Below are 25,161 nucleotides of genomic sequence, written 5' to 3' on the forward strand. Positions count from 1 at the left end.
AAATTCTTCAAGCTCTGTCAAATTGGTTGATCACTGTTTGACAACCATTGAGGTCTTTCAATAGATTTAAGCATATTTAAGTCAACTCTGCCACTTAAGAACATTCACCGTCTTCTTGGTAACCTACTCCAGTGTAGAGTTGGCCTCGTGTTTTAGGTAATTGTCCTGCTGAAAGAAGAATTAATCTCAGTGTCTGGTTGAAAGCAGACAACCAGGTTTTCCCTCTTGGATTTTGCCTGTGCTAACTCCCCAGTCCTTAACAATTACAAGGATACCCATAACAAGATGCAGTCAGCACTATGCTTGAAAACAAGGAGTGGTACTGTTGTATTGAACCCAAACATAATTTGTATTCAGGACGAAAAGTTAATGCTTTGCCACATTTTAAAACTTTAGTGCCTTGTTGCAAACAGGATGCAGGAAGACTGTTTCTGTACAGGCTTCCTTCCACTCGGGCAATGAGGTTAGTATTGTAGCGTAACTACAATGTTGATCCATCAGTTCTCCTATCCCAGCCATTAGTCACCATTGGCCTAATGGAGAAATCAATGAGCGGTATCCTTCCTCTGAAAACAGAGTTCAAAAGGACGCCTGTATCTTTGTAGTGACTGGGTGTATTGATACACCACCCAAAGAGTAATTAATAATTGTGCCATGCGCAAAGGGATATTCAATGACAACTTTTTTATTTAACCATGCAAGGCATTGGAAAATCTCCCTGGTCGGTGTGGTTGAAACGGTTTGAAATTCACTGGTCGACTGACGGACCTAACAGATAATTGTGTGTGGGGTAGAGATGTAGTCATTCAAATATCACCTTAAACACCATTATTGCACACAGAGCGAGGTCATGCAACTTGTGACTTTAGGAAAATATTTAGGCTTGCCTTGAAAAGGTTGATGGCGCCGAAGAGGATGGCTGACATTTCACATGCTCCTAACCAACCGAGCTGCAATACGGAAGTGGTCAGATGACGCGGATGCTACAGGACTGTTTTGCTAGTACAGACTGGAATATGTTCCGGGATTCATCCAATGGCATTGAGGAGTATACTACCTCAGTCATAGGTTTCATCAATAAGTGCATCGATGACATCGTACCAACAGTGACCGTAAGTACATATCCCAACCAGAAGCCATGGATTACAGGCAACATCCGCCATGGAGCTAAAGGCTAGAGCTGCCGCTTTCAAGGAGCGAGATACTCAGCAGGATTTCTTATAAGCGTCCGAATACAGGATTAAGACTGAATCCTACTACACGGACACTCAGATTTGGCAGAGGTTGAAAACTATTAGGAGCTACAAAGGGAAACACAGCCGCGAGCTGCCCAGTGACGTGAGCCTACCAGACGAGCCAAATGCCTTTCATGCTCACGTCGAGGCAAGCAACACTGAAGCACCAGCTGTTCTGGATGACTGTGATAAGTTGGTAGCCGATGTGAGCAAGACCTTTAAACCGGTCAACATTCACAAAGCCGCAGGGCCAGACAGATTACCAGAACGCATACTCAAAGCATGCGGACCAACTGGCAAGCGTCTACGCTGACATTTCCAACCTCCCCCTGACAGAGTCTAATACCTACATGTTTCAAGCAGACCACCATAGTCCCTGTGCCCAGTCCCTGTGCCCACGAAGCTCATCACTAAGCTAAGGACCCTGGGACTAAAACATCTCCCTCTGCAACTGAATCCCAGACTTCCTGACAGGCTACCCCCAGGTGGTAAGGGTAGGCAACAACATGTCTGCCACGCTGATCCTCAACACTGGGACCCCTCAGGGGTGTGTACTGAGTCACCCCTACTGTACTCCCTGTTCACCTAAAACTGCGTGGCCAAACACGATGCCAACACCATCATTAAGTTTGCTGATGACAGTGGTAGGCCTGATCACCGACAGCGATGAGACCGCCTATAGGGAGGTGGTCAGAGAACTGGCAGTGGGGTGCCAGGACAACCTCTCCCTCAATGTGCTCAAGACTAAGGAGCTGATCGTGGACTACAGGATAAGGCGGGCCGAACAGGCCCCCATTAACGTCGACGGGGCTGTAGTGGAGCAGGGTCGAGAGTTTCAAGTTCCTTGGTGTCCACATCACCAACAAACTATCATGGTCCAAACACACCAAGACAGTTGTGAAGAGGGCACCAAAAACTTTTCCCCCTCAGGAGACTGAAAAGATTTGGCATGGGTCCCCGGATCCTCAAGAAGTTCTACAGCTGCACCGTCGGGCACCGGTTGCATCACCGCCTGGTATGGAGACTGCTCGGTATCTGACCGTAAGGCGCTAGAGGGTAGTGCGTACGGCCAAGCTTCCTGCCATCCATACAATAGGCAGAGGAATGAGGAAAGCCCATAAAATTGTCAGACTCCAGTCATACTGTTCTCTGCTACTACACAGCAAGTACCGGAGTGCAAAGTCTAGAACCAAAAAGCTCCTTTACAGCTTCTACCACCAAGCAATAAGAGTGCTGCACAACGGACTATTTACATTCACACCCCCTCCATTTGTTTTGTACACTGCTGCTCCTCACGTTTATTATTTATGCAGTCACCCCTAAATGGAAAATGACTCAGTACCCCACATATATAGCCTCGTCATTTTATTCTGCTACTTTATTATTTTAATTTGATAAATATTTTCTTGACTCTTCTTGAACTGCACTGTTATAGGCTTGTAAGTAAGCATGTCACGGTAAAGTCCACACTTGTAGTCGGCACATGTGACAGTTTGATTTGAATACAGACATTTTTAGAAATTAATTAAATGTTTTGAGTCAATTACTGACATTATGCGGTATTGTGTGTAGGCCAGTAACAAGCAACTTTATCCATTTTAAATTCAGGCTGTAACAAAATGTGGAAAGAGTCAAGGGGTGTGAATTATTTCTGAAGGCATGTGCTGTTGAAAATGGGGCTTTACAATAGATTTGATTTTGATTGTTCAGATTCACCATGAGCAATAGTTTTGGTATTTTTGCAATGTGTATATGGTACAATGTGTATATTGTAATTTTGTAATATGAAAATAAACTTTCCCTGTATAACGAGGACAGCGATCATGTTTGCGAGGCGCACTGCATGGCCGAAGCCAGAGATCACTCTGCAAAGACTTCCAAATGGTCAAAACCATTCGATTTTGAGATGGGGTGAAATCCAAAGTTGTGCTGTATTTTAAAATGGTCTCATCAGTAATTTGTAAACGATAAATATTGATACATTACTAGCTCAAACACTTAATTCAGAGATTAGTGGAGCAGCAATGTAAGGCACTGCATCATAGAGCTAGAGGTATCACAGTCCGGGATCGAACCTGGGTTCTGTAGTATCACAACCAGCAGTGATTGGGAGTCCCATAGAGCAGCTCACAATTGGCCCAGCGTCGTCCAGGTCAGAGGAAGGTTTGGCCGGGGTAGGCCGTCATTGTAAGTAAGAATTTGTTCTTAACCGACTTCCCTAGTTAAATAAAAAAAAAGTACACATTTTTTTTATGTGTTACTTAATTTGCTAAAATTACAAGTTAATTAGTGGGGGAGTAAAACTATAGGCTACATTGACCCCCTAATCTGGTAGAAGGCTGATAGATACCTAGTCTCCCTTGTGTCTCAGCTCCATATATAGTCCATACACATGCATAACTCCCACACAAAACACCCAGCTCATGAGCGCCATATCAGCAGCAGGTTCATTTATAAAGGAAAATTGTGGTTATTCAACAAAAGTTAATGTATTGAATCAGATCGTTCTCTAATCAAACCGAAACGCTTCAAACTAAAAAACATAGTTCCTGTATCGTATTGAGCACATGCATCTAGATAGGCATGGTCTTGAAAAGGAAAGAGGCACATCCCTAGTATTTAGCATATCACCTTACCACATTCTGACATAGTAATATGATGCCGAACTGCGCAGTTGATGACATGCAACCATTTGTTGATAAATGCAGCACAACTGCAATATAGTCGGCCTAGAACGTAAGTAGTGTGTGGTCATGCAGGTCAGTACCTGAGGTAGTGGTCCCCAGCCAGGATGCAGATGGACTGCAGGGTCTTGCCCAGTCCCATGTCATCACAGAGAATACCGTGGAGCTTGTACTTGTTCAGGAAGGACAGCCAGTTCACTCCGTCCTGGAGAGATCAAAGTTATTGAAACTGTCTATCAAATAATTTTACATACTAGCTATGACAGAGCAGACAACCATGGGATGCAATGAGCTGTTGCACTGCGTTTGTGAGTCAAAGGATTCACGCAAACATCTTCACCGTGCTTATATTGATTGTACGAGATGGACTACATAGAAGTCGGACTGCACAAATCACTTTGTATCCCAAACAACTAATCAAACACTGAATGTCACAGTGGCATGCTTATTCTGCACCAGTCTAAATGAGTTTATGCTGGGGTATAAAAGCTGAGCATAGTCCTATCCATTGTTGACCAGCAGAAGTTTTATTCCAAAACTCTGCAGGGTTCCATTACACTAGAGAGATAGATGTTGGGCTCAGCAGGATACCAGCAGAGTACACAAGCCCATCAATTCTACCATTTTTTATTTTATTTGTTCTGTCCAAAAAGTAATTTGTCAGCAGCAGCCGACATCCCTGCAGCATTTAAAAGCAATCCCTTTTTGTAGAGCTTTGCCAAAAAACAACGACACTAAAAATGAAGTGGAAAGTGCTGAATAGGTAACATTTACCATTACTTTTTTTTTAACTTTGCACAAAATAATCCAAAACGAATTGCAAATACATCCAGGTTACCTTCAGAATAATTTGTGCCGTCGGGAAGTATTCAGACCACTTGACTTTTCCAAATTGTTATGTTACAGCCTGATTCTAAAATGGATTTTTTTAAAGTATATCCTTAGTAATCTACGCACAATACTCCATAATGACATAGCGAGAAAGTTTAGCAGATATTAAATAAACACAAATGCCTTAATTACATAAGTATTCAGACCCTTTGCTATGAGACTCGAAATTGAGCTCAGGTGCATTCTGTTTTCATTGATCATCCTTGAGATGTTTCTACAACTTCATTGGAGTCCACCTGTGGTAAATTCAATTGATTGGACATGATTTGGAAAGGCACACACCCATCTCTATAAAAACGTCCCACAGTTGACAGTGCATGTCGGAGGAAAAACAAACCCAGGAGGTCGAAGGAATTGCCTGTAGAGCTCCGAGACAGGATTGTGCTGAGGCACAGATCTGGGGAAGGGTACCAAAACATTGCTGCAGCATTGAAGGTCCAAGGACAGTGGTCTTTATCATTCTTAAATGGAAGAAGTTTGGAGCCTCCAAGACTATTCCTAGAGCTGGCTGCCCGGCCAAACTGACCAATTGGGGGAGAAGGGCCTTGGTCAGGGAGGTGACCAAGAACCCAATGGTCACTGACAGAGCTCCTGAGTTCCTCTGGAGATGGGAGAACCTTCCAGAAGGACAACCATCTCTGCAGCACTCCACCAAGTGGCGAGACAGAAGACACTGCTCAGTAGAAAAAAAAGGCACTTGACAGCCTGCTTGGAGTTTGCCAAAAGGTACCTAGACGACTCTCGGAACATAAAAAAAAGGAATCTCAGGTCTGATGAAACCTAGATTAACCTTGAGCCTGAAAGGCAAGTGTCACATCTGGAGGAAACCAGGTACCGCTCATCACCTGGCCAATACCACCCCTACTGTGAAGCATGGTGGTGGCAGTATCATGCTGTGGGGATGTTTTTCAGCAGCAGGGACTGGGAGACGAGTCAGGATCAAGGGAAAGGGGAACCAAGGAAAGTAGAGAGATCACTGAGGTAAACCTGCTCAAGAGTGGCATTGTCATGCTGGAGGCTCATGTCAGGATGAGACTGCAGGAAGGGTACCACATGAAGGAGGATGTCTTCCCTGTAACGCACAGCGTTGAGATTGCCTGCAATGACAACAAGCACAGTCTGATGATGCTGTGACACCACCCCAGACCATGACGGACCCTCCACCTCCAAATCGTTCCCGCTCCAGAGTACAGGCCTAGGTGTAATGCTCATTCCTTCGACGATAAACGCAAATCCGACAATCACACCTGGTTAGACAAAAGCAAGCCCTCCATTTGGCAAATCTGACCATAATTCTATCCTCCTGATTCCTGCTTACAAGCAAAAACTAAAGCAGGAAGTACCAGTGACTCACTCAATACGGAAGTGGTCAGGTGACACGCATGACACTACAGGACTGTTTTGCTAGCACAGACTGGAATATGTTCCGGGATTCATCCAATGGCATTGAGGAGTATACCACCTCAGGTCATAGGTTTCATCAATAGGTGCATTGACGACAGTCCCCACAGCAACCGTACGTACATATCCCAACCTGAAGCCATAGATAATAGGCAACATCCACATCGAGCTAAAGGCTAGAGCGGCCACTTTTAAGGAGCGGGACACTAATCCGGACGCTTATAAGACATCCCACTATGCCCTCAGATGAACCATCAAACAGGCAAAGCTTCAATACAGGACCTAGATTCTACACCGGCTCTGACGCTCGTTTGATATAGCAAGGCTTGAAAACTATTAGGGACTACAAAGGGAAACCCAGCCATGAGCTGCCCAATGAGGCTGAATGCCTGTTTTGCTCACTTCGAAGCAAGCAACACTGAAGCATGCACGAGAGCACCAGCTGTTCTGGATGACTGTGATAATGCTCTCTGTAGCCGATGTGAACAAAACCTTTAAAGAGGTCAACATTCACAAAGCCGCAGGGCCATGTAGATAAGCAGGACTTGTACTCAAAGCATGTACGGATCAACGGTCAAGTCGCTCACTGACATTTTCAACCTCTCCCTGACTGAGTCTGTAATACCTACATGTTTCAAGCAGACCACCATAGTCCCTGTGCCCAATGAAGCAAAGGTAACCTGCATAAATGATAACCGCCCATTAGCGCTCACTTCAGTAGCCATGAAGTGCTTTGAAAGGCTAGTAATGGTTCACAACAGCATCCTCTGACACCCTAGACCCACTCCAATACCGCCCCAACAGATGCAGTCGCACTCCACACTGCCCTTTCCCACCTGGACAAAAGGAACACCTATGTAAGAATGCTGTTCACTGACTACAGCTCAGCTTTAAACACCATCGTGCTCACAAAGCTCATCACTAAGCTAAGCACCCTGGGACTTAAACACCTCCCTCTGCAACTGGATCCCAGACTTCCTGACAGACCACCCCCAGTTGGTAAGAGGCAACACGTTTGCCACGCTGATCCTCAACACTGGGGCCCCTCAGGGGTATGTGCTTAATCCCCTCCTGTATTCCCCGTTTACCCACGACTGCGTGGCCAAACACGACTCCAACATCTCATTAAGTTTGATGATGAGTGGTAGGCCTGATCACCGACGAGACGGCCTGTAGGTTGGTGGTCAGAACTGGCAGTGTGGTGCCAGGACAACAACCTCTCCCTCAATGTGAGCAAGACTAAGGAGCTGATCGTGGACTACAGGATAAGGCGGGCCAAACAGGCCCCCATTAACATCGACGGGGCAGTAGTGGAGCGGGTCGAGAGTTTCAAGTTCCTTGTTGTCCACATCACCGAACGGTCCAAACATACCAAGACAGTCTGGAAGAGGGCACGACAATGCTTAATCCCCCTCAGGAGACTGAAAAGATTTGGCAGGGTCCCTAGATCCTCAAAAGGTTCTACAGGTTGCACCATCGAGAGCATCACTGCCTGGCATGGCAACTGCTCGGCATTTGACCGTAAGTCACTGGGGCCAAGCTTCCTGCCATACTGGACCTATGTAATAGGCAGAGGAAAGCCCATAACATTGTCAAATACTCCAGTCACCCAAGTCAAACTTCTCTCTGCTACCGCACAGGAAGCGGTACCAGAGCGCCAAGTCTAGGACAAAAAAAAGGCTCCACAACAGCGTCTACCCAAAAGCCATAAAACTGCTGAGCAATTAATAAAATCGCCACCGGACAATTTACATTGACCCCTCCCTTTTGTACACTGCTACTACTCGCTGTTTATTAACTATGCAGTCACTTCACCCCCACCTACATGTACAAATTATCTCAACTAACCTGTACCCCCACACACTAACTCCGTACCGGTGCCCCCTGTATATAGCCTCGATATTGTTATTCTTATTGTGTTACTTTTTATTGTAGTCTACTTGGTAAATATTTTCTTAACTCTTCTTGAACTGCACTGTTTGTTAAGGGCTTGTAAGTAAGCATTTCACGGTAAAGTCGACACTTGTATTCGGCACGTGACAAATAAAGTTTGATATTGTTTTTATGCAGAGTTTTTATGTTAGCATTACAGTCTGTCACCAATTGTAGGCGATTGACATGTTGGCAGTTCGGCAAGGGAATGATAAGTTAATTACCCCAGTGAAATCAGCGTCATGTTTGAAATATCACAAATAAAGGTCTGGGGTTGAGTACTGACGTTAGCTCCAGCTGTACGCTAGCTAGCAAAGTTAGCTAGCTAGAATTACATTCAGCATTCACATAAAACTAACTAGCAAGCTACCGGTATCTTTCTTTGTAAAGTGCTGTATCCTGTCTGGAAATCATTTTGCTGAACAGTAAATTAAGAGTTCAAAGTTCTGCATTAGTCAAGTGTGTTAAATTTGTGCAGCATGAGTGGGTAGGAAGCAAGATGCAGCCTACATGTTCCTCAAGGACAGGCAATGTGTGAGTTGCGCCGGGTGTAGCTTGCCGTAGTTTGACACAGTGCACATGTAGTCAAGGGCTAACAGCGGTTCTACCGATTGTTTATGTATGACTGTTAGAGATGGATCAATAAAACAGACAAGTAAAAAGACAGACGTGTAAACAGATTTGCAAACACACCTGCTGATACTTGCGGAGCTCAGCCTGGATGGGCACAGGGATCTTGTAGTTCTCCAGCTTCCTGCTGTCAAGCAGCTGCTCCAGAAAGTGACGCTCTCTGGCCTTCTGGCGAATCAGATCATCCGACATGGTGGGAGGGTCCGGGATACCAGCCTAAAAAATAAAAAAAGATAGTTTGAGGCCGATAAATTCAAACCCCTTTCACACCCTTAAGCCAAACCAAGCCCAAATATACTTTGCTGGCCTGGTTTAGCATCCACCATAGCTGCTGGAACCTTGCTGGAAAGGACAAATGAGAAAGAGCTATCAATCTGTCAATCCTTTTATGGTAAATTAATCTGGAAAATTACACAAGAACTTTGAAAGTTTCTTCATGTAGTCGCAAAAACCATCAAGCACTATGATGAAACTGGCTCTCATGAGGACCGCCACAGGACCTAGCGTTACCTCTGCTGCAGAGGATAAGTTAATTAGTTACCAGACATCTCAACATCAACTGTTCAGAGGAGACTGTGTGAATCAAGCCTTCATGGTGGATTTGCTGCAAAGAAACCACTACTATAGGACACCAATAAGAAGAGACTTGCTTGGGCCAAGAAACACAAGCAATGGACATTAGACCGGTGGAAATCTGTCCTTTGGTCTGAGTGCAAATTAGAAATGTTTGGTTCCAACCGCTGTGTCTTTATAAGACGCAGAGTAGGTGAACGGATGTTCGCCACATGTGGTTCCCATCGTGACGCATGGAGGTGGTGGTGCTTTCCTGGTGACACTGCCAGTGATTTTATTTAGAATTCAAGGCACTCTTAAACAGCATGGATATCATAGCATTCTGCAGCGATACACCATCCCATCTGGTTTGCATTTAGTGGGACTATCATTTGCTTTTCAACAGGACAATGAACCAATACACCTCCAGTCTATAAGGTATATTTTACCAACAATGAGTGTGATGGAGTGCTGCATCAGATGACCTGGCCTCCACAATCACCCGACCTCAACCCGATTGAGTTTGGGATGAGTTGGACCCTAGAGTGGAGGAAAAGCAGCCAACAAGTGCTCAGCATATGTGGGAACTCCTTAAAAACAGTTGGAAACGCATTCCAGGTGACTACCTTGAAGCTGGTTGAATGTCAAGAGTGTGCAAAACTGTCAAAGCAAAGGGTGGCTACTTCAAAGAATCTCAAATATATTTTGATTTGTTTAACACTTTTTTGGTTACTACATGATTCCATACATCTTCACTATTATTCTGTAATGTAGAAAATAGTAAAAAATAAAAACCCTTGATTAGGTGTCCAAACTTTTGACTGGTACTGTATGTGAATGTGATCGTTTTTTTATTTTTAAATACATTTGCATACATTTCTAAAGCTGTTATTGCAGTGTAGATTGATGACAAAATTAATAAAAAACAGTCCATTTTAGAATAAGACTAATGTAATAAAATGTGGGAAAAATCAAGAGGTCTGAATACATTCCGAAAGCACTGTATACAGCAGATCTAGTGAAAGTTTGAAAGTAACTACATTGCGTCGGACTGTGCAGAATCACAAATCACCTGGCATCCCAAAAAAGCAAATAACTACTCCTAAATAAATACTTGCTAAAAAAAAAAAATCTCCTTAAACGTACTGTTGTGCATTGGTTTATGTGTGTTTACCTCCAGGGGTAGCAAGCGGATGAGGGTGGCGAAGCACTGCGTGGCCATGAAACGGACGCTGTCACTGGGGTCACTCATGCGGCCCAGCACCGGCACCACCAGCAGCACAATGTATGGCACGATGTCCACATCCAACTGCTCCATCACACCTGCGGGGGCCAAGGGGTCAAGGACAACAAACCACACGACAATGACACCCACTTCTTTGATGTCATGACACTCATAGTGAACCCCGAACACTTCAGTTACATCAGGTCTTGGGTTCGATTCCTGCTGGGGTCACATTTACTTAAGTGTATGCACTCAATGTACTGTTTGTCACTTTCGATAAAAGTAGGGCCAAGACGATACCAGTGTCGCAATACTTTTTCCATGGCAAAAATGAATACACAAAGCAAAACCCCCCAAAAAACTAAAAAAAAATAAGGGTGACTCGATAACAATATGTTTGTTTCCAACAGAGCTCTCTTCCTAAAGAAGTTAACTCCACTTTGTGTTTTGTTTCCTTGCCACGATACTAACCAGAATCGCGATACTGGTATCTTCCCGGCCCTAGATAAGTGTCTACTACATGCATATAATATTCCAACCTTATTTGTAAAAAGTCATATTGGTAGGTTGCCCATACACGTAGTATGGGATCATGTCTAACTGCGTGACAGCGTATGAAAGATACAGGCCATGGCTTCGATGGCCCCCTCCTGCTTAGTGCTGTCCTCGATGCACCCCAGCCACGGAAGCACACGCTCCAGGAACAGGTGCATGGTCTCCATGGTAGCGATCTTACTGAGCACGCCCACGCAGCGCGCCGCCATGTGACGAACGGCCGTGTACGGATGCTGCAGACAGGTGAACAGGTGGGGCAGGTGCTCCAACAACTGAAATACACAGAGGGGGAGAAATGACCATCAAATCTAATTTTATTGTCACATACACATGGTTAGCAGATGCTATTGCGAGTGTAGCGAAATGCATTCCAAAAATCCGTTTGTCCAATGTTTCCATGTCAAAGTCCTCTGTCGAGCCAAAACCATGTCGCTGGCCACCTGTTTTGTAGACCAATCTATATGGCACAATCCTAAACACCACCATGTTATTTCCAGATACAGGTGTTCTTCACCATTCATTTGGGCTTGAGGCATATAGTTATAACTACACAGCAGATGCCAAGGGACGTGGACTCATCTTGAAAGACACATTTTTGAGATCTTCCCTTTTAATGAAGACAATAACTTTGATAAGTCCATCTCCCACTGTGGTTTGGTGAATAGGGCTAGTTGGTGTTTCTACTGGGGAGATGGCTGCATGTTCTATTACCAGAGGTTTGAGCTCAGGGGCCATGGCCCCAGCAGTGACCTCCAGGACCTGCAGTGAGTTGACCAGATCCTGGGCCGCAGCATCCCCCTTCTCCATCTGGAGCTTCCAATCTACAACAAAGAGAAAAATAATACACTTCAATCTCTCGTCATTGATGATGCACACGAGAGTTATATGAAGACGCCCATCTAGAAGTGGACAGTGGGTAGTAAACAGCAGTACATCTGGGTCATTATGCACCAAATGGACTGAAACAGGGAAGGGCTACCTGTATTTGTCAATAAGAAATGCTATTTTTCAGATTGCGTTTTGAAAGGTTTTCCTAGTGATCCCAATGAACAAGTCGCACTGGATAAGAATGCCATTTTAGCATACCGATGCCTTTGTTGTCCTCCACCACAGCCCTCAGAGGTCCCACCATGGACTCCCACAGGTAGGGCAGTGACCCTGTCAGCTCCTGGCCAAAGTGCCTGGCAATCGTCATCAGAGAGAACTCTGCACCTCTTCTCTGGACGAGACAGTTTTTTTTATTCTGAAACAGTAAAAATAAAATAAGCAAACAGTCACAGGTAAATGTTCAGGTAACCGTTCACGCCCTCTTTCACCCACCTCATCAGTGTCTGTGGTGATGGTGCTGCCGGGGGGCAGTTCAGTGGTGGGTGTCTTGGCGGTTTTGGGGGTGGGGCCCCTTTTGCTGGTGATGGCAAATGCTGCCCTCTGGTGGCGGTACAGGGTGATGATGCCCTTGGTCTTATTGACCACGTGGTGCATGCATTCTTTCTCCGACATGCCAGCTAGGAATGGTAGAGAAAACAGCAAAGTGAGTAAGAGGGTTTTATGTAGTCACTTCTGGTTGCTTCTACCTCGTTAGGGTTTAATCTGGGATGTGTTCATTTACTGAAGCAGGATGGGAAGGCAATTACAGTTTGTTCTAAAACCATTATTTGGTCAACAGTAATAGCCTATGCATCATGTCGGCTCCTGCTATGAAAGTATCTGCCCTTCGCCGTTTCCGCTGCTGTGTGAGCGAGCCACTCACTCCTCCCACGGTGCGAATGAGGGAGAGATGCAGTCAGGTAAGCACAAGCATATGACCCTTGCTCAAAATGCAATTGAGGGAAAATTGTTTTCAAACTACTCGTTCTACTTAATGAGAGGAGGAGAGTCACAGCTGTTATTTCTCGCCTCTCAACATTGAGTTCATGGTACCACTTCACAACAGGCGGAAGATATGTAGTATGGTTTTGATGCGCGCACGGTGCAGCGTGCGCCATTGTCGCCGATTAGGCCAACATCAAGTATCCTAGGCCTAGCACTGTTTTGTAGGACGTGAATTACTGATTATTTAATCAATTAGCCAACTTGGCTATGAGCAACAGGATCATAGAGTTAGCTAGCTTGTTAAAGTGCTTAGAGTTCACACTTCCTCAGGTGGTGAATAATATTACAGGGCTCCCCTTTGGTGGCACCTGCCCATGATTTGGTTGCACCAATTATGTTATATATTTTTTAACAGTAAATACAATATAGACCATTTGTATCATCTTATAAAGTCACTCGGAGTGCTTTATTAAAATGTGTAATATACGAGTGAGATGTTATTCAACAAATCAGTTATTTCATCAGGCATTTGGGCTGTGTTATATTTTACTGTTAAAATAGAGCTCCAGAATACTCTGATTAATTATTTTTTAAATATAGCGCGCCTGCATCTTTGTGCACAAATGTCATAGGCCAATTTATCACCCGAGTAAGTATACACTCAAAACATCTAAATATAGCCACTGCTAGCAGCCATGTATTAATCTAACAGTAACTGTAAAGTCCCAAAAAACATTGCAGTTGTAGCCTCCCGCCCAATGAGGCCTGTGCAAAGCACCAATGCGCATTTCGCATGTGCTGCATCTTAAAACCATATCAAATATATTGGTTGTAAAATAGTAGAGCTTATAAATAAATAAAACCAACAGAAAACCTCCTCTATTCAAATAAGTCAATTTGATTTTAAAAACATTACAAAATCAGAACACTTTTCTTCCTCCACACGGAGCATCCCCCCCCCCCCCGGGAAAGGAGAGGCTCGCGTGAGTCAGCAGGCCCCAGAGAAAACAGCTACAGGTAGATGCTTTCATTACATGAATCATAAGGATAATGTACTCTACCGTTTGAACAAATGGTTTTAGAATTTCAGTGAGTAAATGGTGCAAGCATGAAGCTAACAATCTGTACAACGGTACAGCGAAACCTGATTACAACAATTACACATACAGCATCAGTCAAAAGTTGACCAACTCATTCAAGGGTTTCTTTATATTTATTATTTTCTACATTGTAGAATAGTGAAGACAGAACAAAACAATCAATTGATATTTAATATTGTTGAAAGTAGCCACCCTTTGTGCAAAGCTGTCATCAAGGCAAAGGGTGGCTACTTTGAAGAATCTCAAATATATTTTGATTTGTTTACAAGATTCCATGTAATGTAGAAAATAGTAAAAAAATAAAGAAAAACCCTGGAATGCGTAGATGGCCAAACTTTGGCTGGTACTGTACATACATACAGTGCATTTGTAGTATTCAGACCTGAACTTTTTCCACATTTCGTTACAGCCTGATTCTAAAGTGGATTAAACTATTTTTTTTCCACAACACGCCCATAATGACAAAGCAAAAACTGGATTAGACATTTTTAGCAAATGTATGTACTACCAAATTCTCTAAAATGATGGAATTAACATTCAATTCTCTGGCAACAGCACTGGTGGACATTCCAGATCTACCATCCCATACCTTTAGCAGTCTCCTGATTCGTGGACACCGGACAGGCCGAGGATGGCGTGAGCAGGGGGTCCACGCAGACCGATGAACACAGGTTCTTGACGATCTTGGAATTGGGACATGGCTGCCTACCAGCACACTGCTGCAGCAGCTTCGCAATGAAGGAGGCAGCGTAGCCCTGCACCAGGGTATTCTCCTCCCGCTTAGCCGCCTCCATCAGAGGACGCACCACCGGGTTCAGCTTGTCTGGCAGCGCCTGCAAATTGGGATGAGAAAACAAGTGCGTTATTGGACTAGCCCAGTCTGTCCATTTGGTGCCTAATTAACACAAGACAGATTTACAAATGCGGTACATTCCTGTTTCCATATGATACCAAGAACATTTCCGGCAGTGTTTCCGTTACCCGGTATTAGTCGGTTTTGGTCAGTTAAAAAGACGGCCAGAGGTCAATTGGTAAAAAAAATAAAACTATCCCATAGCGAAATAATGCATTTCATCCCATTAATTTATTGAAATACCATTCAATTTTGCACAAGAGACACTGCTACAGCTCAAAGTTCCTTGCTACTGGAGTGAAACTTGCCTTAATAAAGCCAATCATTGCAAAACAATTCTAAAGGCAATCGTGTGTAAAAAAAAAAAAATACATGGCTATGATTAAAAAGAGCTAGATCTATTTTTTTCCCCCTCAACTGGTAAATTTAAGCTTGCTTCCCTTCGCAATTCAAGTGCATAGGCAACTAAACAAGTGTCAACGTGTCACACCACTTTGCAATGAGCTGGCGACAGTATGAATTTTGAAACACTTGTTTGAAACGTTTTACCACGAGGCATGTCTTATCTTGCTTCTAAGTAGCCAAAATATAACCAAACTTGCAGGCAATTGTTTTAGAAAGATCCCATATACCATTGAAAACAAGTGGCCTTTCCCCCTCATTTGATTGGTTTTCAAAATCAACCTTCATTGTCCAGTAGCCAAAAGCACAATCCTAGTCATATTAGCAACCCACGCTACTTGTTGCATATTTAAAGATCCTTTAGAAAGAGGGGGATATTTCTGTCACATGAAACAAGTGTTTCCCCCACAAATTGCATTGTGTAATGAACATTTGCACGTAGCCCAATGCCTTGTGCACTTCTGTGAAGAAACTGTTTAGCAACATTAAGCTAAAACGTTCTGATGTGTTGCATGAGCCACAGCTTTTCTTTTGCCTCGTTTTTGGGATGTAGCCTAGGCCTACTGGTTGTATGAATTTGGGATCCATCATCCCAAATGTCCCAGAGTCTGTTTGGAATAGGCCATTTCTTTCTCACAGAAAGGACAAGCTGCCCAATAGTATAAAAGTTTACCTAGTCTATCAAATTTTATTGGTCACACATAATTAGCAGATGTTAAGGAGAAATGCTTGTTCCTAGCTCCAACAGTGCAGCAGTATCTAACAATTCACAAATTAAAACATGATGCGTTGGGCAGACCACACCACACTCAGAAGAGCCTTGTGGTTGCAGGCGGTGCAGTTGCCCTACCAGGCGATGATACAGCCCGACAGGATGCTCTCAATTGTGCATGTGTACAAGTATGAGGTTTTTAGGGCCAAGACAAATTTTGTCAGCTGTTGCGCCTTCACCACACTGTCTGTGTGGGTGGACCATTTCAGATTGTCCGTAATGTGTTCAGAGGAACTTGAAGCTTTCCACCTTCTCCACTGCAGTCCTGTCGATAGGTGTGGATAGGGACGTGCTCCCTCTGCTGTTTCCTGAACTCCACAATCAGCTCCTTCGTTTTGTTGACAATAGAGGTTATTTTCCTTGCCCCACTCTGCCAGGGCCCTTACCTCCTCCCTGTAGGCTGACATCATTGATGGCAATCTGGCCTACTACTGTGTTGTCGTCTGCCAACTTGATTGAGTTGGAGGTGTGCGTAGCCACTCAGTCATGGGTGAACAGGGAGTACAGGGCTCAGTTGCACAGGGTGGGGTTTAGACTCAGGGCCCAGAGCTTAACGAGGAGCTTGCAGGGTACTATGGTGTTGAAGGCTGAGCTATAATCAATAAACATTCTAACGTAGGTATTCCTCAGATGGGATAGGGCAGTGTGCAGTGCAATGGCGTCATCTGTGGATCTATTGGGGCTGTAAGAAAATGTAAGTGGGTCATGACGTTGGCCTGGGGGTAGGTTTATGACAGTCATAAATACCACTTACCCCCTTCCCCCCCCCCTCTCTCTCTCAACCCTACTGATGTTACATTTGCAAAACCCTTGGTTAACAGAGATTCTGGGAACATCAGAAGGTGGGGGGAAATGAACTATATTCTGGTAAACTGACCAATTGAACATATGCAGTGGTACTTAATGAATATGATGTCAGTTCGGTTGTCATCAGAGACATTCTCATCTATGATAAGATGACAAACTCTACAGTGGAAAGTCTACAGAGTTATCGGATTCACATGGAATTGTTGTTCAATTTAAAATGTTTGAATATTAAATTATTCGTGATGGGCTGAAATGTGATTTTAGCTTCTAAAATGTAACATTTGGGTTTTCATAAGATAGGGAGGGCTCTGCTCAATCAGTGGCCCGCCCCTGTGAAGGGACATGGGCTATACAACTTTTCAAACACACCCTCCTCTCCCTTCCTATATAAAGCCTTGACAACAATATAACCTCCTGTTCCAAGGATGACGCTCCAATGTCAGAATGGTTCAGATAATAACTACAGAACAAAGCCAACATCAGCGTGAGCTTTGGTTGCGAATGGTATGAACTTTGAACTCTTATTCACTACAGAAGTGATACCTCCTAGCCATTGAGTTAGCAACAGCCGCTGCAAACGAGGGTTAGGAAGGAACAGAGAGTATCCCATCTGCCACACAACGACATTACTACAACGTATTCAATTTACCAGCAGAGACATTCTTCAAAGGACAAAGGACTCAATTGGACAACATGGCCTTCCATCTACCAACCTACCGAAGCGCAGCTCAGAGTAAATATTTATTGCATTTTCCTTTTCCAAATGGGTGGTAATTTAGAATGCATAAGATACTGTATTTACGATAGCACAGCTTCGCCCTTTGTTCCTCAGTCTTCCCGCGCCTTCACTCAAACCCAGCCCCTTTTCTTTTGTGTAACCAGCTGTCATCTGTTCCACCCGCTAGGGACATTTTCCTTTATGACGTAATTTGTAATCAAGTTATGATTTAAATGTGTAATTAGTTAGGTATTTAGTAAATAAATAAACCCAATTTTGTATTGCTGACTCAACTTGTTAGCCAGGGTTCGTGCAGATAACCAAGAATGTACAACTTTCAGATGAGACTGAATTAAAAACAAATTCTTATTTTCAATGACGGCCTAGGAACAGTGCCTTGTTCAGGGGCAGAACGACAGATTTTTACCTTGTCAGATCGGGGATATGATCTTGCAACCTTCCGGTTACTAGTCCAATGCTCTAACCACTAGTTTACCTGCCGCCTTCTATCCACAGTTTCTGGTTTGTGTAGGTCTTTGTCTCCGTGGGAACAACCCCTATACACCGCCTGATGAACTCAGTCACCGTGTAAGCATCAATGTTATTCTAAGAGGCTACCCGGGAAACTTATCCCAGTCCGTGTGATCAAAATTATCTTGAAGCATGGTTTCCGATTGGTCAGACCCAGCGTTGAATAGACCTTGGCACGTGTACTTCCTGTTTGAGTTTCTGCCTATAGGACGGGAGGAGCAAAATGGAGTTTCTGTTCAATGCAGTGTGTAGTGGCAGAGTAGGCAGGCCATCTAACCTGGAGGAAATTATTGGCCAGACCCAATGATATCCCCGTTGAGTATGCATATTCACTGTCTATTGCCTATGCTCTTCTTCGCTGGGCTCAATAAGACAGGGTACTTTTCACTCAAGTTGAGAATTTTTATAATAAAGAATATTGGGAACCATTCCGCTTTCCAGACTTTCGGCGTGTTTGTATTTTAAATATTGCCACACACACACACCTGGGTCGCTGCTTTGCAAGGACAGTCGCAACGCAACAATAATCTGTGGTATTTGCTGCGCGCTCTGGTCTATCAGTCTGCCTGACTAAAAAGGATAGCCAGCTGGATGTGTAACAACCACACTATCCTTGATTGATTTTAGAGCTGAAATTTAATGTATTTTTCGTTGCGCGCCCTTCCGACTAGACTACGCAATTTAAAACAAAAAGCTAATGATCCTGTGGCCAAATCATGATTTCTGCTGTAGTGTCCTATTGGGAATGAATGGGTTTATTTATCCCCTAGCCTTATGGACTCAATGCTTACGTATTCTAACATCTTCAAATTGCTCATCAGAATTGCTCAAAAATGACACTATTGCATGTTCTGTTAAGACGAATTACCGTTAACTAAATGTGACTTCTGGCATTCTGAGCACTGTAGGTGGAAGCCCTAATCAGGTTGCACAACCAATGCATATGGATCCGGAAAATGTCTTAAAGTCCAGTAAATTTAAAATGCTGCATGGTCAAATGTTCAGAAACCCTGATCTCTGTTTAATGCATACGGTATTGCTCATACCATCTACTGCATCTTGCCTATGCCGTTCTGTATCAGCACTCATTCATATATTTTTATGTACATATTCTTCATCCCTTTACACGTGTGTATAAGGTAGTTGTGAAATTGTTAGGTTAGATTACCCGTTGGTTAGTACTGCATTGTCGGAACTAGAAGCACAAGCATGTGTATGTGACAAATAAAATTTGATGTTGCCAGGTATCAGCAGTATTGATGACATGTGTCGACACACTCATCCCTACCTGCAAGTTGACCACAGCGCAGGCGGTGAACATATGGACTCGCAGGTGCAGCTGCTGCCACTCCACACTGGTCTCGCCCACCGTGGACTGGGCCTGCTGACGCTTGCCATCCAGTGGCTGAAACTGTTTGGACTTCATGTTCAGACCCACGGTGGACTCGGTGAAGATGGTGGTCACCTATAGAGGGAAGAGAAGAGGATGGAGAAGGGTCTATAGTTCTATTTTATTTAGAATCCTGGGGTTTAGGGAAATGGAACTGATGAAGTCTGATAGAGAATGGACAGACTGAGGCAAATAAAATGAATCTCCTTACAAAACAATCTGTCAAGAACAAAAATAGATTGGAGTCATTACATTTTCCTGAGTCCAACTTTGATGCTACATTTAATCTGTATTGAGAATGTGGCCAGTGAAGCAATAGACTTTGTGCAGTCGGAAAGTACTTAAACACCTTCCTTTGTCCACTTACATTACAGCCTTATTCCAAAATGGATTAAATTACTTTCCCTCAATCTACGCACAATGACAAAGCGGAAACAGGTTTATTTATTTGTGCAAATGTATTAAAAATAAAACAAATACCTTTACATAAGTATTCAGGCAATTTGCTATAAGACTCAAAATTGAGCTCAGGTGCATCCTGTTTCGATCATCCTTGAGATGTTTCTACAACTTGGTGTCCACCTGTGGTAAATTAAATTGATTGGACAGGATTTGGAAAAGTACACACCTGTCTATATAAAAAGGGTCCCACAATTGACAGTGCATATCAGAGCAAATACCAAGCCATGCGGTCGAAGGAATTGTCGGTAGAGCTCTGAGACAGAATTGTGTCAAGACACAGCTCTGGGGAATGGTACCAAAAAGAATGGCTGCAGCATTGGAGGTCCCCAAGAACACGCCTCCATTCTTAAATGGAAGAAGTTAAGAACCACCAAGACTCGTCCAAGAGCTGGACGCCCGGTCAAACTTAGCAATAGGGGGAGAAGGGCCTTGGTCAGGGAGGTGACCAAGAACCGGATGGTCACTGACCATGGGAGAACCTTCCAGAAGAATAGCTCTGCAGCCCTCCACCAATCAGGCCTTTATGGTAGAGTGGCCAGACGGAAGCCAGTCAGTTAAAAAGGCATATGACAGCCCGCTTGAAGTTTGCCAAAAGGCACCCAAAGACTAATCAGACCATGAGAAACAAGATTCTCTGGTCTGATTAAACCAAGATTGAACTCTTTGGCCTGAAGTTCCAAATGTTACACCTTGAGGAATCCTGGCACCATCCCTACGGTGAATCGTGGGTGGCGGCAAAATCATGCTGTGGGGATGGTTTTTCAGCAGCAGAGACTGGGAGACTAGTCACGATCGAGGTAAAGATACTTGATGAAAACCTGCTCAGGGACCTCAGACTGGGGCGAAAGTTCACCTTCCAACAGGACAACGTCCCTAAGCATTAGGCCAAGACAACGTAGAAGTGGCGTCGGGACAGGTCTCTGAATGTCCTTGAGTGGCCCAGCCAGAGCCCGGACATGAACCTGATCGAACATCTCCCGAGAGACCTGAATATAGCTGTGCAGCGACACAGCCCAGCCAACCGGATAGAGCTTAAGAAGATCTGCAGAGAAGAATGGGAGAAACTCCAAATACAGGTGTGCCAAGCTTGTAGTGTCATACCCAAGACGACGCAAGGCTGGAATTGCTGTGTCAAAGTACAGAGTAAAGGGTCGGAATACTTTGGGAAATGTGCTAGGTTGCACAGCCTGCGGAATCATGCTCAGATCAAAGAATTTGCGAGTCAAGTTTTGAAAAACGTATGTTACTCAAATTAAAAGCCCAATGAATACTTGCCTTTGTGTAATGATAATTCCAAAATAAATGTCCCACATGCGATTGAAGGCACGTATAAATAACTGCACGAGGACAGACAGTGACTGACAGTTGAGCAAAAATGAGTTAAAAAAAAAAAAAGGATCGCCAGTGAACTTAGGGTGTTCCAGCAAGAGTAGACATCGAAATATTTCTTTGAGGTATCCGTGAAAGCTGTGTGCAGAGAGCATCCATGTCTTGAAAGACTACAACTTGTCCAGACAAAGCATGCAGAAAAATAGGAATAATGTCTTCAGAGCAGAGGGCAAGTGCATCGAAACAGTTGCAAAAGCAGCAAGGACTTTCCACAAAACTGCAATCAGCAAACAGAATTGCGAGGGCTAGCTATGTACTGTCCCACAAAATTGCTAAACATAGCAAGCCAGTCGCTGAGGGCAAATTCATTAAAGAACTTGACTCTGCCCCGACCAGAAAACAGCTGTTTGAAAATATTCCCCCTGTCAAGATGAAGTGACACGGTGTGTTGAGGACATTGTAAAGAATATGGCACAGTTGAAAGACAAGGTAAAGGATTACCTATTTATCCTTGGCCCTCGATTAAAGCAGTGATGTGACACTGTACGTGACATGTACAGTTGATAGTCTTGCAAGGCATAACCCCAGATATTGAAATGAGATGCACAGGGAAATATTTATTGGTGGTTAATAAGTGTGTGGCAAAGCTGGGACTGAGTTTTGAAAAGTAATCCAGTGTGACCACTGATGGGTTCCCACATTTGATAGGGAAAAAAAGTTGTCCTTTTGAAAAGGATACAAGATCAATTAGCTGAGAAAAGTATTTTCCTGCATTGCATTATTCATTAGGTCATTCATAAGAATCAATATTATCGTCACACTGCCATCTGTCTCTAACATGGTGTCATCACACCCTTATGACTCCATGGCAGACAGGCTCAGGGCCATGGCCTTCTACCCAGACAAGCGAACATGTCCCACAAAGCACTAAAGTGACCTAATACAGAGTGCTCCTCAATCTAAATAGTGTAATTGTCAACTTCGCTAAAAGAGCGCACAAGGTGCCGCAGTTCTGTCCAATATAATAAGTTATCATCCCCACTGAGCTTCAACTGAACCGCAGAGTCCTGCATTGGGTCGGATACCCACGGTTCCCGGCGGTTGACCTGCACAAAAACCAGCTGGCAGACGATATGAAAACATTTTTACCCGTGGGTCGTCCCGCAGTTCAGAACTATACTGCAGGTCGGAAAACGTTTTAAAATCAAGATAACATTTTTACAAACCCAGGAGCTGGTGTTCAGAATTCAAAATTTTGCGAGCGGTGGGGAAGACATGGCCTAGGCTTCCAGCCACGTATATGCAGCAGGGAACGGTCTGTTCTGCTGTGCTGAGACATTCCTAATTCATCCATGTGCAGAGCTTATGTTTGCCCCCGCCACAGGATAAATTGAGTGTACAAAACACTAGGAACACCTGCTCTTTCCATGAGACCAGATGAATGCTATGATCCCTTATTGATGTCACATGTTAAATCTACTTCAATCAGCGTAGACGAAGGGGAGACCAGTTAAAGAATGATTTTTAAGCATCGAGACATGGATTGTGTATGTGTGCCATTCAGAGGTTGAATGGGCAAGAATGTTTTTTTTTTTAATAGCTTTTTAAAAAAAGGGGTATGATAGTAAGTGCCAGGCGCATCAAGAACTGCAACACACACACACATTTCCTGTGTGTATCAAGAGTAGTCCACCACCCTAAGGACATCCATACCTTTCATTTCAGTGATTAGCAAGCTGTACACAGTGAAGAAACTGTATGAATGTAGACAGTGGTGTAAAGTACTTAAGTAAAGACAATTGATCTGTACTTTCCTATTTATATTGTTGAAAACTTACTTTTAGTCTACTAGATTCCTAAAGAAAATCTTACCCCATACATTTTGAATGTGCTGTGAGAAGGACAGTGTACCATCTAGCCGTACTCCCAAGTACTTGTATGAGCTGACTACCTCAAGCGCTAAACCCGCAGAGGTAGTAGCCAGGCAAGTTATTTGATGGGTCACAAATCAGCTTTCGGAACAATTCTATATGGGTGTGGAGAAAAATCTGTCATTATGTCTGGAATCGAAATGTATACTTTACAAAAACATAAAAACGCAACACAGATTTTACTGACTTACAGCTCATAAGGAAAAGTCAATTGAAATACATTTCATGGATTTCACATGACTGGGCTGGGGGTGCAGCCACTGGGGAGCCAGGCCCAGCCACTCCGAATGAGTTTTTCCCCCACAAAAAGGCTTCATCACACACACACCATTATTTTATAGAGTATTCTCACCAGTTCGCTGGCCTGGTCGATGGTGAAAACACTGCAGTTGAGGCGGTCGCGCACGTCGATCTGAGCGTCGGCCAGCAGGGAGATGAGCTGCTTACACTCGTTCTGCATGCGTGTGAAGGGAATGGCGATCTCGTCGTAGTACAGCTGCTCTGACAGGATGGCTAAGAGGCGAGGCTGGACCAAGGCTGACACCACCTGACACTCCTGAGGCGAGAAGTGGGGGGAGACTAGGTGTAATTTTACGTCGGCCAGGATTCAATCAAACAGTTTGCGGATATATACTGTTGAAGTCGGAAGTTAACATACACCTTAGCCAAAAATATTTAAACTCAGTTTCACAAAAATGCCCCGTCTTAGGTCAGTTAGAATCACCACTTAAGAATGTGAAGTGTCAGAATAATAGGAGTGATTTATTTCAGATTTTATTTCATCACATTCCCAGTGGATCAGACGTTTACATACTCAGTATTTGGCAGCATTGCCATTACATTGTTTAACTTGGGTCAAACGTGTCAGGTAGCCTTCCACAAGCTACCCACAATAAGTTCAGTGAATTGTGGCCCATTCCTCCTGACAGAGCTGGTGTAACTGAGTCAGGTTTGTAGGCCCCCTTGATCGCACACACTTTCAGTTCTGCCCATAACTTTCCTATAGGATTGAGGTCAGGACTTTGTGATGGCCACGCCAATACCTCGACGGTGTTGTCCTTAAGCCATTTTGCCACAATTTGGAAGTATGCTTGGGGTCATTGTCCATTTAAAACACCCATTTGCGACGAAGCTTTAACTTCCTGACTGATATATTGAAGCAACATCTCAAGACATCCACATCATTTTCTTTCCTCATGATGCCATCTATTTTGTTGAAGTGCACCAGTCCCTCCTGCAGCAAAGCCCCCCCACAACATGATGCTGCCACCCCTGTGCTTCACAGTTGGGATGGTGTTCTTCGGCTTGCAAGCATCCCCTTTTTCCTCCAAACATAACGGTGGTTATTATGACCAAACAGTTATATTTATGTTATGTTTCATCAGACCAGAGGACATTTCTTCAAAAAGTACAATCTTTGTCCCCATGTGCAGTTGCAAACCGTAGTCTGGCTTTATGGCGGTTTTGGAGCAGTGCCTTCTTCCTTGCTGAGTGGCCTTTCAGGTTATGTTGATATAGGACTCGTTTTACTGTGGATATAGATACTTTTGTACCGGTTTCCTCCGGCATCTTCAAGGACCTTTGCTGTTCTGGGATTGATTTGCACTTTTCGCACCAAGGTACGTTCATCTCGAGGAGACAGAACGCATCTCCTTGCTGAGCGGTATGATGGCTGAGTGGTCCCAAGGTGTTTATACTTGCATACTATTGTTTGTACAGATGAACATGGTACCTTCAGGCTTTTAGAAATTGCTCCCAAGGGTGAACCAGACGTGGAGGTCTAAAAAAAAAAATCTGAGGTCTTGGCTGATTTCTTTTGATTATCCCATGATGTCAAGCAAAGATGCACTGAGTTTGAAGGTAGGCCTTGAAATGCATCCACAGGTACACCTCCAATGGACTCAAATGATGTCAATTAGCCTATCAGAAGCTTCTAAAGCTATGACGTT

At 43.9% G+C, this 25,161-nt stretch overlaps 1 protein-coding gene across 3 annotated transcripts in view; it reads right to left on the reverse strand.

Moving 5' to 3' along the window:
- Positions 1-25,161, reverse strand: part of LOC110502306 (TATA-binding protein-associated factor 172) — a 53,329-nt gene that overhangs the window by 12,887 nt on the left and 15,281 nt on the right. For 2 of the 3 annotated variants that reach the window (XM_036959678.2, XM_036959676.2), the window contains 10 exons: positions 23,565-23,768; positions 19,389-19,565; positions 14,607-14,850; positions 12,426-12,610; positions 12,192-12,348; positions 11,817-11,926; positions 11,176-11,377; positions 10,500-10,648; positions 8,837-8,989; positions 4,003-4,124 (listed from right to left, as the gene is read on the reverse strand). In XM_036959678.2, the coding sequence (XP_036815573.2) occupies positions 4,003-4,124; positions 8,837-8,989; positions 10,500-10,648; positions 11,176-11,377; positions 11,817-11,926; positions 12,192-12,348; positions 12,426-12,610; positions 14,607-14,850; positions 19,389-19,565; positions 23,565-23,768 (1,703 nt within the window). The remainder of the gene's footprint in view (positions 1-4,002; positions 4,125-8,836; positions 8,990-10,499; positions 10,649-11,175; positions 11,378-11,816; positions 11,927-12,191; positions 12,349-12,425; positions 12,611-14,606; positions 14,851-19,388; positions 19,566-23,564; positions 23,769-25,161) is intronic. The other variant, XR_016490911.1, reaches the window with a different exon arrangement.

Source organism: Oncorhynchus mykiss, chromosome 23 (assembly GCF_057628025.1).
Source record: "Oncorhynchus mykiss isolate SJ-2025 chromosome 23, ASM5762802v1, whole genome shotgun sequence".
In the NCBI taxonomy this organism is placed as follows: Eukaryota; Metazoa; Chordata; class Actinopteri; order Salmoniformes; family Salmonidae; genus Oncorhynchus; species Oncorhynchus mykiss.